Below are 15,857 nucleotides of genomic sequence, written 5' to 3' on the forward strand. Positions count from 1 at the left end.
ATACTGGCTAAATAATTGACCTCACCCGTCACAGGGTATTTGAATAGACAGGCGGGCATACGATCACGGCGTTTGCAAATCGCAAACCCTCTAATGTCAATTTAAAGAAAACCCCGGGATGAAACCACAATTATGTAGGCTACTCGTATAAGAGGTGGATATAAAACTATTACAGTTTCTTGTACAAAGTACTTGCATTAGAATAATGGCGTCTTATTTCATTCACGACTCGTTATTAGGGAAGTAAATATGAATCTGCCTATATGGTTATGATCTAACTATAGGTGTAGTAAAAACTACAATAATAGAATCCACAAAGTCCCCCTAACGCTTTTTTTTGGGGAAAATGGAACAAATATTTTACGAAATGTAAAAATGTGTGTGTAGCTTTATTTGTGTGGACCAATAGCGTCACACATCATTGCGTTCGGTCACATAAATGGTTCGTTATGTAAAAAAGAGGCCGTTTTAAAAGTTACATAGCAGTCAACTCTCAAACTATAATACAGTATCATCATCCTTCGGCTGCGGAGCAGGCGACTACAAGTTTCCTCCAGCTACCTCGGTCTTGAGCCATCAGTGCTGATAGTTGACCTCAGCATTCTGTCCATATTCCCCAAAAGACACTGGATGTATTTCCAAGGTTCGTTGCCGACCGGGTTTCCTATTGCCATGAGTTGGGATACAATGCATACTCTTTTACTGGCTCATCGCCAGGCAAGCGGAGTATATGTCCTACACATTTCAGTTGACGAGAATCCTGGCTTTCTCAACAAGTGGTTCTGTCTCTGTCAGATTGTAGATGGTAGTATTTGGTACTCTGTATACTCCCTTTATGTTCAGCATAAGGTAGCGGGATGTTTCAAATGAATTGATTTTAGTTTCCATATCCTTAGTGATAACCTTTGGACACAGGATGTTGTGATGCGTCTAGTGCTTTAGCGAGGTAGATTAGTTTAGCATGTAGTTTAGTGCTTGCAATTTCTGCTTTCAGCTTCTGCCGCTGGCTAGCCGTAAGGTGAAAAGGGAAGCAGATTGAGTAAGCCTTCCCCTGCCAGTACATAGCCTCTCCTACATCAAGACTCTTACAGTGCCTCCCAGCGACAACACACGGTAACTGGGTACCCCACGGACCCAGGCGAAACTGTAAGGGATCTCGGAGCAGCATTGGGCCCCAGAGATGCGGCGTGCAGGCCCACCGGCGTGTGGACACGCCCTGGCGCCCATCAACCAAGCCCCAGCTATGGGTCAAATAGCTCCACCTATGGGTAAATAGCCCGGGGGGGCACTCACATTTCCCAGCTATACGGGTATGTGCCGCGGCGACGACCCCCTTTTTCAGAGCCGCTAGCCGTTCCTTAGACCCTCTGAATTCATTGATTGCCCGCTCTGAAGCCCCGAAATTTTTCTAGCCGTTCCACAGACCCTCAGATCATCGATTTCCGCTCTCATTGGCATCTTGACAGGCGTGTTTTCTGTCCTACTATTTCAAGCCCAAAAGCTACTTTTTTGCGAGCCCAAAAACTTCAAAGGGAATTTTCCATAAATTTCTTCCCCATTGAAACACATTGTATTAGGAATAAGGTGAACTTTGGGCGGGATTTTGGGCGGGATTTTAGTAGTGGCAACACTGGTTTGTTGTTATAAACAGCACTGCACTGCTGAGTGCCGATGCCTTCAGCTGATGAACATTTTGCTAGAAATAAATGATTTTGAGATCTCTTTTGGGAATAAAATTGCCAAATATGAGGAAAAGTACCTCAAATAATTGTGTGCACATCTTTGCAGCTGGCCATAACAGTGAATTAAAAGGTAATTTACGATCTACTGGTCTAGTGGAATGGTGTCAAATTCTGCACACTTCACACAATCATCTCATGCAGTTCAATGTAGTCAAAATGTTTTTTTTCTTTTCGGCACCGAAAAAAATATTCTTGTGAGTTTGTTTTTATGGAGGGCTTTTATGTAATACTGCTAGCTGCTGCTATAATTATCAGTAGGCTAATAGCATAGATTGTAGGTCTGCAGGGTCTAGTAGGCCGAATTTTGATTCGAATGCTGTTTTGCTTTGCTGAGATTTTCATCGTAATGAGGCTCCTGATTTAATAATTTAATGCACAATTCAAAGTGAAATCGATTCCTTCAAAAATCTGTGGTAAAAACGCAACAAAATTGAACCCTGGTTTGGCCTGCATGGTTTAGTTGCCGAGATTTTTCAGATTTTGGCAGCTGATCAGTTCCCAAGACCCCCCTTTTGGCCGGTCAAACAGTTCCCAAGACCCCCTTTTCCCCGGCCGATCAGTTCCCTAGACCCCCCTTTTTGACCTGCCGATCAGTTCCTTAGACCTCAAGTTCGAAACTGGCGGTGGCACACCCCTACCAAAAAAAAACTTGAGTGCCCCCCGGGGTAAATAGGCGGAGAGACTGGTTTCGTAGCCCAGTAAAGCCATCAGTCTAGGAGTTGGAGCTCTGATATAAAGTCCCCCTTCCAACCCACATTGGGCCAGTGTGGAAGGGTAGGCCCAACTAACCAGCATGACAGACACAAGAAGGCAAAGGCCCCCAGTCCCCAGCAGCTCATTTGCTCCGGACCAAGGTGGCGGTTCGTCAAAGCAAGGAGTAGGGGTGCTAAGAATCCCTGGGTAAGAACAGGCCACCAATGGAATTTGACCATTGCAACATATAATGTGAGATCACTGTTGCAGGAAGAAAGACTAGTGGAGTTGGAAGAAGAACTAGAAGGGGTAAAATGGGACATCATCGGATTGGGTGAAGTCCGAAGACGAGGAGAAGATTTCACAGAGTTAAAGAGTGGCCACCATTTCTACCACATTGGAACCAAGGACAAAAAGTGAAGCAGGGGTCGGCTTCCTGATACACAAAAGCATCGCAGGAAATATAACTGAGGTCAAAGGTATAAATGAACGCCTAGCTCAGCTGACAGTAAAAATAAACAAGAGATACAAGATAAAAGTTATTCAAGTCTACGCTCCAACCTCAACACACAATGATGAAGAGGTGGACAAACTCTATGAGGAAATAACTGAACTACTAAAGAACAGCAAGGCTCAATTCACAATAGTAATGGGTGACTTTAATGCCAAAGTTGGAAAAAGAGAGGATGGAGAAGAGTGCACAATTGGTAAATTTGGGAGTGGAGAACGAAATGATAGGGGTGACCGACTCATCGAATTCTCAATCAGTAACAAGCTGAAAATAATGAACACTTTTTCAAAAAGCCAGCAAGTAGGAAATGGACCTGGAGAAGCCCAGATGGAAGCACAAAGAATGAAATTGACTTCATACTCACAGACAGTCCACACATCATTCAAGACGTAAAGACAGTCAACAAAGTGAACGTAGGTAGTGACCACAGGATGGTAATGAGCAAGTTAAAAATCAACACCAGACTAGAGAGACATAAATTACTGAGACCAAAGCAGAGCAGCATCAACCTAGAGAAGTTGCAGGAAAAGAGAATAGAATTCCAACTGCAGCTGCAAAACCAGTTCCAACTTTTGGCAGATGAATGTCCAGAAGAGAGGACTCTAGAATTATGGAATGACCAGATAGTGGAAACAACACAAAAACTGGCCATGGATATTGCAGGAAAGAAACCAAAGACTCGAGAAACAAAGATATCAGATTCGACCAGAACACTCATGGAGAAGAGAAGATCGATGAAAGCAGAGGAACAAACATACAGCGGGTTGAATATACAGAAACCTGCAAGACAATCAGAAAAAAGCTACGGGAAGATATACGGAGCTACAACACCAAGATGATCAAATCCACAATTGAGGAAAACAAAAGTCTGAAGAAAACATATAAGAAACTAGCGCAGGGGAAACAGAAAATTACAAGCCTCCTCGATAGCAATGGGCAAGAAATCACAGACCAAGACGAAATTCTGAAAAGGATAGAAGAATTCTATGAACAACTATATGCCAGTGACACAGAAACAGATGAACCAGGAGAACCACAAGAAGAAATACCCAATGTCACAAATTGGGAGGTACAGCATGCTGTAAACCAAATGAAGAGAGGAAAGTCTCCTGGACCGGACAATGTGCTCATCGACACAATCAAAGAAGGAGGGGACATCATAACCAAAGAACTAGCAAAGCTGTATACAACATGTATGCAAAAAGGGAGAGTGCCACATCAGTGGAAAGAAGCCACTATGATCATTTTGCACAAAAAGGGGGACAAGCGAGACTTAAAGAACTATAGACCCATCAGTCTCCTCTCAAACTTGTACAAGCTGTACACAAGGTTACTAACAAACCGACTTGAAATCATCCTAGACGGAAATCAACCAAGGGAACAGGCAGGCTTCAGGAAAGGCTTTTCAACCATGGATCACATCCACACCATCAACCAACTAAAGGAGAAATGCCAGGAGTATAACATTCCGCTCTGCTTTTATAGATTACGAGAAGGCATTTGATTCTGTTGAAACCAGTTCAGTCCTGAATGCACTCAAAGAACAAGGAATCAACAATGCATACCTGAAGATCTTCAAAGACATCTACTCAGATTGCTACAACACAGTCAAAATGCACAAAGACAGTGACAGAATTATGATAAAGAAGGGCGTGCGTCAGGGGGACACTATCTCACCGAAGCTTTTTACAGCCACCCTAGAAGGAATTTTCAAAACACTCGACTGGAGCAAGAAAGGAATCAACATAAACGGAGAGCACATGAGTCATTTACGCTTTGCAGATGACATTGTCACAATATCAAGCAACTTAAATGAACTTGAGACAATGCTGCAAGAGTTGGATGAGGCAAGCAGGGTAACCGGATTAAAAATGAATATGAAGAAAACAAAGGTCATGAAAGGATTAGAAACAGTCCCAAAGACAGTGAAAGTAAAAGGGGTGGAAATTGAGCAGGTCGAGGAATATGTATATCTTGGACAACGCTTCTCTCTTCGAGACAAAAACCAAGACTCTGAAATTCGAAGGAGAATTAAAGCCGGGTGGCAAGCTTTTGGAAGATACAGCACCATCATGAAAGGCAATCTTCCAATATGCCTTAAACGAAAGGTATACAACCAATGCATCCTCCCAGCTATTTCATATGGGGCAGAATCATGGACCTTAACATCAAAAATGGAAAGAAAACTAGCAGCAGCCCAGCACAACATGGAGAGAAGTATATTAAACATCACCTACAAGGACAGGAAAACAAACAAATGGATCAGGGAGCAGACCCAAGTTCAAGACATCTTGGAAACCATCAAAAGCAGAAAATGGACCTGGGCTGGCCACATCAGCCGCAGACAAGACAATCGTTGGAGTTCAACACTCACACATTGGACACCTTATGGGAGGAAACGAAATAGAGGACGCCAACGGAAGCGATGGAGGGACGAGCTGCAAAACTACTGGGGAGAAGTGAACTGGTACCAACAAGCACAAAACAGAGACACATGGAGACATCATGCTGAGGCCTTCATCCTGCAGTGGATTGATAATGGCTGAAAAAGTAAGTGATAACCCACGATTCACAGCCGTATAGTAAAACTGTGACGCAGGCTGTGTGAAACAGATAAATTTATCCAGATAGAACAAACAAGGATACACATACATTTTGTACAGGGTGTCATGTCATCTTTGGAGTGCAGTATCTATATAAATAAAAGGAAGTCGCTAAATCTTGTCCAGAAGCAGTCTCCGAGATGATTTGACTTTCAGCTCTGATTTATTCGTACATTGATCGGGTACATATTGCCATTAAACCATCTGACGTTCATTTTTGCAAAACTATTCAATCACTATGGAAATAACAAAAAAAATGGTCGGTTGCTAGGCCGTTGAGGTCAATAACCTTATGGGTCAGGTCATGACAGCAAACGCGTCAAATGCAAGCGATGTCCAAAACGCGCGGTAAGTGGCGAGTCACGCACCTGCGCGTACATGGTTTCACGCGCATTGCTGCGCATGGTATGGACGCACTTAATGTTGGCTTACCGCGAGTAGGCCTACGTACGTGTACGTGATTTACTGCTTCTCTGAGACAGTGGCGGATCCAGGAATTTGGGAAGGGGGGGCACACTCGGAAGTTTTTTGTCGCCACCTTTTTGAATGGCCACGAAGCACCATTGTGTCGCGCGCCGTGCAGCCGGCTGTGTCGCCTCAGAATTGGAAACTTGGTCAAAGCAAAGACCTTGAAGCAATTTTGGGGGGATCATTGGGTGTAAGCTGATGGAATAGGGGTCATTGGGTGACATATTTGCAAAAAAGTCCACTTTACCTGCAGAGGAATGTTAAAATGTAGCCAACAGAGTCGTGCAACTTTTCAGTATAGTCCGAAAAGGCTAAATGTTAGGGTGGATGAGGCCACTTTAGTGGAACTTGAAAGTCCACATTTTGGAAATTCTGCGTCCCCACAAATAAATCCTGGCTATGTAGGCCTAGCTATTAACAACACGGGCTCGCTTAAAATGTTTTGCTGCAACTTTTAAACATGTTGCTTACATGTTTTATACCATTATAACCCGAAAATGAAACTTTTTCTAGCAACCTCTTCTAACATTAATGTTTTACGTTTGTTGGGATAAAGTTAAAATCAACCATTTTGTCACGAGCTGTTTCAAAAGAAATCTGAGAGATTGAGTCAGTAACAACATTATCACAGGTCTGGATAATCATTTTAGTCATAGCTTCTTTAATATGACAGTAGCTAACACAAGCTTACATGATCATTACTACTATACTGGATGAATAATCTCCAAGACACCATGATTATCATCACCGTTGACCATGTTTACTAACCACCCACGGTTTACTAACCGCTCCCGTTTACTCAACTAGCGGGGACCCGCGCGAAGCGCGGGTCTCCCGCTAGTTTTACTAATTGATGCCGGGAATTTGTGCTTTTGATAAGTAACCAAGATTTGATGAAACACCGAGTTTGCAATTCGTTTTTGTTTAAATCATAGAAGTGCTGAAAAGCTTTTTACTGTGTGTTTCTTTTATAATGTTCAACCAATTAATGTTCATTAAACCATTTAGTTGCTGAACTATATTCAAGCTCATCGCTATATTCCTGTTAATAGCGCATCTATGAGATTCGCAATAATTAGGCTACTTTCAACGAATCAGCCACATACCTCCCATGCCCATAGCGGATACTTGCCTCAAACATTGGAGCAGACCCACAGAATTGCATGCTTAATTAATTACAAAGGATATGAAAGTAGCGATGAAAGTGACCAGTTCAGATAATTAGCAATAAAGGGATGTAACCTATTAAAGGATATAAATATAGAAGACATCGACCCCGGGACATCACAGTCAATGTTGCCAAATGCTAAATACACACATTTTCTTATTGAACGCTGTTGCAAGGATATCTTCTGTAGAAAAGACATATTCTATCAGTGACACACGATGTGGCACTCCAAAATGGAATAGTCTGCGATGCACAATCTTCACATTATTCTTAAACTCATCAATGTCGCGACATTGCACTCTATGTTAAGCTACTGAAATCGGCACCGATACGACAACTGAGAATACCAGCCACAAATGTCAGCAGACTCAATCCTGTAGGCAAGTCTGCCGAGCTACTTTGCATAAACCTAAATACCGAAGACGTCTTGAGCTACTAGGTCCTTGTGCGAACAAACAGAATGCTTACTACACTAATAGCTGCAAGCCTGTGACTAGACTACGTACGAAGCCGCCAAAGTCACTGAAAGTGGAGGACTCTGGTCTTGCTCTACATGCTCATGAGCGCTCATGAAGTGCGAATCTTACTAAAAAAACGGACTTCAAGCTTTCAAACGTGAGGGTTTCTTACAAGCTGACGTTGAACATTGTATAAAACGTAAATATAATATATCAACCGGATTAATAGCTCACACTGGACGAGATAAAGAAGTAAAATGGAAACGAGCACAAATCTGGAAGACTTACATGAGAGAGCAACAGGTGATGATCTGTTTAGCTGTGGAATCTGTTCCGGGTCAAATCATACGGATGACCTAAAAGCATTACCATGCTTACACACGTACTGTCAACATTGTACCAACAAGTTAATTACTAAAGACAAATTAACTTGTCCAATATGTAAAAGGACTTTTACTCTACCACCAAAAGGTGTTTCTGGGTTTAAAAGTAATATTTTCGTTACGAGACACTTTGAGCAAAAAGCGACTCATGAGGTGAGTCACACAACGGCACCAAAGTGTACATTCAGCGAAGACTGTGATTTGGATGCTATTGGCAGATGCGTAGAGTGTGAAGATTATCTGTGTGATAATTGTCATAGCATACATAAAACTGTTAAAAAACTTAAATCTCATGAAGTGTATTCCATGGACGATATACTATCAGGAAAAGTGAAAATAAGTCGCACATCTAACAAGCAATATTGTTGCAAGCACAACGGCCAGGTATTGTGGTTTTTCTGCGACACGTGCGGTATTCTTATTTGTCGTGACTGTACCGTGATTGATCACCCATCCAATACGCATGCGCTTGTCAATGTTGATGATATACCTGGTTTTAAGGGAAAGCAATTACGAACACTTTCGTCTCGTTGTGAGGAAGTGACGAAACAAGTTACTGATGCTATCCACGCTGTTGATGAAGCAAGTGAAGACTTAACGAAAGCTTTGCAGAAAGCGAAACTCGATGTTGCCGAAACATCAGCGAAGATTAAGGAACAGTTTTTGATGTCTATAAAACAAAAAGAGGAACAACTGATAGATGAACTTACCAAGATTGGACAAGACCATGAAATACAAATCAATAATGACAAAGATATGCTCCAATCTAAATATTTATGCTTAAAGAGGGCGCTTCACATCTCGCACGACGTCAGAGAAAATGGATCCTCATACGATATAGCAGCAGTTTACACTACACTTACAGACACGCTTGAAAATTTGAGTGATGTGGAACCTTTTGTTTCCCCTAATGCTCTTGCAGATGTGAAATTCGTCGCTAATGATGTTGAATTCAATTTACCGGTCTTTGGATCGATCACCACTGGACGTGACCTCCGCGGCGAATGGAACATGGTTGGGCATTTCGGTATGGCGGCTTGCTTGAAGGACGCAATGGGTATAGCATCATATCCAGATGGACAATTTGCAGTAGCAGATTACTCCAATGCACAAGTGAAAGTTTTTCAATCGAATGGTGTCTTTAAGCATAACATTGACGTGAAACAAGATCTTCCATCTTCAGGCCCTAGGGAATAGCAATCACGTCATCAGGGAGGCTGTTTGTAACTGATACGACACATTTTGTGAAAATATTTGATATCAATGGTGAACTGAGTGCAAAATTTGAGACAATTTCTCCTCCCGATTTGAGCAAATCAAATCAAACCAGCAGTGCTGTTTTACCAACTTTAGCAACAGTACCCGAAAGACGCGATCAAGTCAAAGATGGTATTTTCACAATCAGCTCTCCAAAACTACGTAAACGGACATCGGTATTGTTTGGTCGTCGTTCTCCTGGTGGCGCTCCACCCACTTCGCCCAAATCCAATAAGAAACCGACATTATCACCACGTGATAATGAAGACTTTACACCAGATAATACCACTGAAGCCATAGTTCCTCAAAGTAGCACCGCATCTCACCAACTTGTACTTTCTGGTCTTGCTATAGATGCAAAAAATCACATCTTTGTTGGAGAGACTACGAAAAGGTACATCAGCATACACAAGGAGGACACCACTCACATCGCTAGTTTCTTGATCAAAATTGAGCCGCGATTTGTCGCAGTTGCACCACACGCTGACTATCTCATTATCAGTAATGGCAGCTCAAACACACAAATACTGAACACTGAAGGCCAACTCTTACACACACTGAAGCGTCCCACCAGTCAAGAATCTATTTGGAATCCAACTGGTGTGTATTTCAATGGTGACAAAGAGTTTGTGATCGCGAGTCAAGGCCCACCGTATCGTGTAGGTGGGGTCTATCATTATTCCACTGATGGTCAGTATTTAGGACAATTGACCGATGAAGTGGACAATCCAACCGATTTGACTATGACTGGTGACGGAAGGCTATTAATTCTTGAGTGGACACATGTGAAAGTGTTTAATAAGAAGTGAAATAGTTGAAGCCCCATCCAGCATGTCCAGTGGAATCTGTGGGTCTGAAAAAGGGGGTCGTCGCCGCGGCACATTATCCGTATAGCTGGGATATGTGAGTGTCCTCCCGGGGGAATCGAGCTGGAATCGGTTTTGAATGTCATCCATTTAAAGATGCATTACATGCATGGCTAATTTTAGTAGCCCAGTTTCTGGGATCTTTCTACATAGACGCCCATGTTAAGTTCTTTTTTTTTTAACCACAATAAATTGAACGTCAGAAGTCCACTACAAACAGAGGTAGCCTAGTACGACGGCGACTAAAATGATTAAATGTTGAAAAGCTATCAATCGTGCACAAATTAATAGTAATCGGTGTTTTTTTTTGTATTATACATGTATATGTAACAGCTAGAGTAGACATTGGGCAAGTCCTGAAGTTGTTGAAGTTCAAAGACATTTCCATCCAAATTTAATGGCTCTGGTTTTACAAAAAGCAAGCCAAATGTTTCTTAAAACCCAAAACTATAGACATATTAACTGTGTGGGTTCTCTTACGCTTTAAGGCCTGGGGTATACATGGTATAGGCAAACTTAAAGTACAGGTAACTGGAGAGGGGAAGCGACGAGTTACCCCAAATCACAGCAGGTAGTGACTGGGCCGCCGAATGCGAATATGTATTTAGTTTGGAAGGTTCGATCGTCTTTGCTTTAAATTTTAGGATGTTTTTCCCAATTTTGATATTTTTGCTGATATTTCAAAAGGCGATATGCCAAAGACAAATCTTTACAGGCACATACTTCGTCATTGTTAACACAGTTCTTTCCCACATACTTTCATACGTTTTCATTCGCTTAACTATATAATATTATATATTTTGTGACTGTAAGTTGGCGTTTTCACGCGGCGTTTTATGCTTACCATGAAATTAACGCTGATATCTGGACATGTTCCTTTTAAAATTTCTGTCTGATCGTCGGCTTTTGCAGACAACAGAATACAGATTGGTTCAGGATAGATGTCGTATTCCTCTATGTGGGTCTCTTGAGGATATAATTACTTATGAATTCATTGTGACAACATCAACATTTTCGTCTGAAAACAGGGTTCCTGGCTGAGTTCGGAACAGCTGTAGTCTTACGTGCCGTATTAATAGCTTGCGTCTACGTTTATATTATACTGCTTTGGATACGTTTATTTACAAAATTTTGATTTATACCAATGATATTTGTCCTTGAAGAGGTCAAACTCTGGATCCCACTCTCTCGTGGGGAGGTCACCTTATTCATGTCAGAACCAGGGATTTCTTCAAAGAGGACACACTGAATACGATGTACCTATCATTAATTCTTCCATCCCTGGACTTCGGCGATGTGGTGTGGGTAATGCTGCTAAAAACATCTCAACAAGTTGACTAAGCTCCAAAACAGAGCTGGTAAAACTATTATGTGACGTGTCATGTCAAAAGGAGACACTTTTGGGCAGGATCGTAGATGGAGAAATAGCCAAAAATCTGCCCGGGTGTGATTTTTTCACAATTTCGGTTTGTTGCGAATTTGTGATGTTATTAATGTTAAAAATATTGTCTGATAGTTTCAGACCGGAATAACCGGCATCTTGTATTTTTGAGACATTTTTCAAGGTACTTCCTACTCTCAACATTGTCAATGATAATTTTAAAGGCCGTTATCTCAATTTCCAATTTTATTATGCCATAACTTACAAACTCAATATCTTCGCTTAGGAATGTCCGATTTCATCAGGGAAAACGTCGTTGTATAGCAAAATACCTCTTTATATAAGATATGTAAAAACCTCAAAATCGATAACCTGCCCAAAAGTGTCTCCTTTTGACATGACACGTCACATATTAAAAGTCAACAGGCGTTTCCCTATCAAATATATGTTAGGATGTCTAGGGTGAACTGACCTAGATACAAGCACCTATCAAACTAGGGGAGGCAAGCAGGGTAATCTTGTCCTTCCAAACTCAAGGACTGGGTCAGGCGAAAGAACTTTCAGATATACAGAGTGTCCCATAAAAAATTACCGGGCGAATGAATTTGGACGTAAGTCGAGAAATAGACATCAGAATCCAAAAAAAAAAATCAGTGTGTAGCCCGTCTTATTTTACATCTTGTACACTAGCTTTACTGGAATCGGTTGACTGCATTGCGTAGAAATGAGCGATTACATAACGCATGCATCAATTCACTTCATTCCAAGTTTGAAAGAAAGATCACTCAACACAATGCGAACTAATGCGTACTGTCAATGGGCTTCATATTTTGTACCATGAAATCTTTTTCGTGCTTTTTAGATAATCTGTTTCTTGTAAAACATTTAATTATATAAAATTGGTTTTGTTCATTTTTGACAACCTGCACGATATTGAAAATAAAAGCTTACATGTAAGATGATGCTCGGTACTTGTACATATCTTTTTTCGTTAATGTTGATATAAATGTTGTATAAAGAATTATTGCATAAAGAATTCCATCTGGCTTAAAAACATTCTCACACACATGTTTTTGGAATATTTTCAAGAAATTGTTATACAAAGTTGAAATCTTTTGAAACTTCAACATTAATGTTGCATGGTATCAAAAATCACACGTAAAGTTGTTCTTTGGAAAGTTAAAATATAAAATATTTGCACAACATAAGAATTAAAGTTGGAAAGCTTCCAATTGCAAAATTCGGAGCTTTCTCGGACAAACTGTTATTCATCTTCAGTGAAACATGAATAACATAACACCGTCGGATTATATAGATAATGTGGACAAAATTTAATGAGATGCACAAACTTTAGGAAGCGGTGAGCCAGTATGAAAAAAGCGCCTGCTGATCAAACTTGGAATGAACTGTATTGATGCGCGCATTATATAATTGTTAAATTTCTTCGCAACCATTCAACCGAATCAAATAAAATTTTCGCATGTGATGCACAATAACACAGGCTATGCGCCACTTTTTAATTTGTTTAAAGTTCTGGATGATGTCTTGATGTCTAGTTCTCGGCTTAACATTCAAGAGGATCAGTGTCCTGGAACAAACTCAACATCACTTTTAAATCTCCGGTTCCCCTCACTACAAAACTGTTTAAAGGTGCAATGAAAAATCTAACTTAATTAATTATGCATTCATGTGATTATGTGCTGTGCAACTATTCTTCATCATGCATCCCTCATATGTGGCCTTACTATGCAAAGAGGTTTTAAATAGAAATAGAGTCGCAATAGATTATATAATCTTTTGTTCGTTTGATGCCGATTAGAAGTTGCGACAGGCTATTCATAAAAGTGGTACCATTGTTTCGAATAAAGGGGTTCCGCCATTAAATTGGTCACTGATCCGGCATCATATTAACGCTCTACACAACAGGCGAGTATCAATAAGTGACCACACTACAGTCATGTGTAAGGGCAGTCATGTGTAAAGTGGTACCATTGTACTCATGTATTCCAAATGTGTGCTTGTGTGGGTCTGAAGACTATAAGGAGGCTTTTAAGCTGTCGATGCAATCATCTTTACCACCCACCTGACGATAGGTGTTTCATTTAAATAAATTGAATGCTCTTGGTGATCGATTACACATTAGAATGTATGAAGGCTGCCATTTCCAGTCCATATACATTATCTATATTACACCGTATATGGTAATCGCTATACGTATACATGTAAGTATAAGTATAGGCCTATAAAGGTTGTTTTAAGAAATTTCCATTTAATTTTATTTTAAGAAGGAGATTGGTATAGAAATAGTGGCGTATCCAAAGAGGGGAGGGGGTTGGGGAGGGACAGATTCACCTCTGTGAGAAGTCTTGGGAGGGGGAGGGAGGAAGAGGAGAGGAGGGGATATGGAGAATGAGAGAGGGCTGGAGGAAGGGATAATGAAAACAAGTAGATAAATAGAAATATAAGGAAAATGATGGGAATGAGAGAGGGAGGGTGAGAGGGGACAATGAGAGCGAGGGAGTGATAAAATGTAGGCCTAGGAAAGCATAAGTACGGAAAAGAAAGGAATGATGAATACATTTAATAATAATTATTAGGCCTATATAATAACTAAACACATAACAGCACTGGGCAGCCATTCGACGATGTCAATGCCTTTATTCGTTACGTAATTAAAACGCCCAGTCAGATGTATTTCACACCTACCAAACACAACTCACCCAATTTCGCAAACTGGACGTTGAATGTACACTCTCATGAATATTGATTGGCAACATTTTCCAATATGTCAGCGCTCTAATCGGAAACAATAGAACAATAGACCCTGCAGAGCGTTGTTACTATGGGTGTGCCCAGGGCCGTAGCAAGCGGGGCGGCCGGGGATGCCATGGCCGCCCCACTTTTTGAGAAATTTGTTATGTTTTTTCTTATCTTTATTTCAATTTGGGCATATATTTGTAATTTGGCCGCCCCACATTTGTGATGACCGCCCCACATTTTTCAACCTTGCTACGGCCCTGGGTGTGCCGCATTTGTGTTGACTTTTCAAGTTAAAGGTCCGTGACCCGATCGACAGCATCATCCCCCCGATATTTTTCATTGTTGATGAGGTTTTGGTATCACATGATAGATACTATTTTTCTCATTACTATCCTGAAATTTGACGCTCCAAGTCGATGTATTTCCGGAGAAATCATGAATCACAGCGGTTTTACAGGTATACCAGTTTGTAAATACGAAAACTTCGTCGGAATTGTGGGAACGGAATTATTGCGAATCATCAGTCTCCTCAACAGCTACTTTGGTTTCGCGTCATACACATTCTGTGAAAAAAGCGAACCACACTAACTGCTGACGAGACGGTACGCCGTATATATACTTATACAATTCCAGGATGGACGAAGTGGGCGATTTAGCTCAATCGACTAGCGCGTTGTGTTTTACCCGAAAGATACCCGGTTCAAATCCCGGTATCGGAAGTTTTTTTTCCTCTCCATTTTTAACCCAAACTTTTTTATATTCATTTGAAATGTTCATATTGCAAGGGGAAATATATTTTGTTTCCTTTTTTTCTGAAATGGAACGAAAAAAACCAAATATTTTCCGTTCAATACGGGCCGGGCATTGTACAGCATTGTCGTCATACGAACGGGAATTGTTGTTGTTGCTTGCCTGCCCATAATGCAATTCACGTATACCAAGGTATTGGATTGCAAATTTGGCTATTTATTCACATTTACGCTGAAAATGCTCTCGTTTTCTCACAAAGCAGCATAAAGGGGCAATATTTGATATTATTATGTAATTTTAAAGACAATCCATATCCAAAACCAATAGGGTTACCCCCCTTTAACACAAAAAGTCTGCTGGGGTGTCGGTGTTGTGGCGGCGGTTTGCGGTTCTTGCCTTACTTGGAGAAAGATGAATATCTTCGTGCAGAGTGCTCGATGCATTAAAGCAGAGCTAATAATACGAGTAGAACTTGTGGAACGAAAGTCTGAATTTCACGCTAATGCGACTAGTCATCAGACAACTGATGGCTATACGCTACTTAGGGACCGATCGTTATTTACGGCAGGGGGGAATGGGTGTTTTGGCAAAATATCGACAAAAATTTCGCGTTCCCCCTCGTGTCCGCTCAAAATTTTCGCGTTCCCCTTGTTTTCCCAATTTTCTCCATTTAAAATTTAACAATCCCCCTCCTGGTTCAACTAAAATTTCAGGTTCCCCCCTCAAGACCACAACAAAATTTCGTGTTCCCCCCTATTTTTACCCATTCCCCCCCTGCCATAAATAACGATCGCTCCCTTACCGGAGGCCTTATCCT

General features: G+C 41.1%; 1 protein-coding gene across 1 annotated transcript; it reads left to right on the plus strand.

Moving 5' to 3' along the window:
* The first annotated feature begins 7,900 nt into the window (after positions 1-7,900).
* Positions 7,901-9,223, plus strand: LOC140142017 (E3 ubiquitin-protein ligase TRIM56-like). Its single transcript, XM_072163923.1, has one exon. The coding sequence runs from the start codon at positions 7,901-7,903 to the stop codon at positions 9,221-9,223; it is 1,323 nt and encodes a 440-aa protein (XP_072020024.1).
* The last annotated feature ends 6,634 nt before the right edge of the window (positions 9,224-15,857 follow it).

Source organism: Amphiura filiformis, chromosome 2, assembly GCF_039555335.1.
Source record: "Amphiura filiformis chromosome 2, Afil_fr2py, whole genome shotgun sequence".
Classification (NCBI taxonomy): domain Eukaryota; kingdom Metazoa; phylum Echinodermata; class Ophiuroidea; order Amphilepidida; family Amphiuridae; genus Amphiura; species Amphiura filiformis.

Coding starts and splice junctions, on each gene's coding strand:
- LOC140142017 (XM_072163923.1), top strand. CDS start 7,901: ATGGAAACGAGCACAAATCTGGAAGACTTACATGAGAGAGCAACAGGT.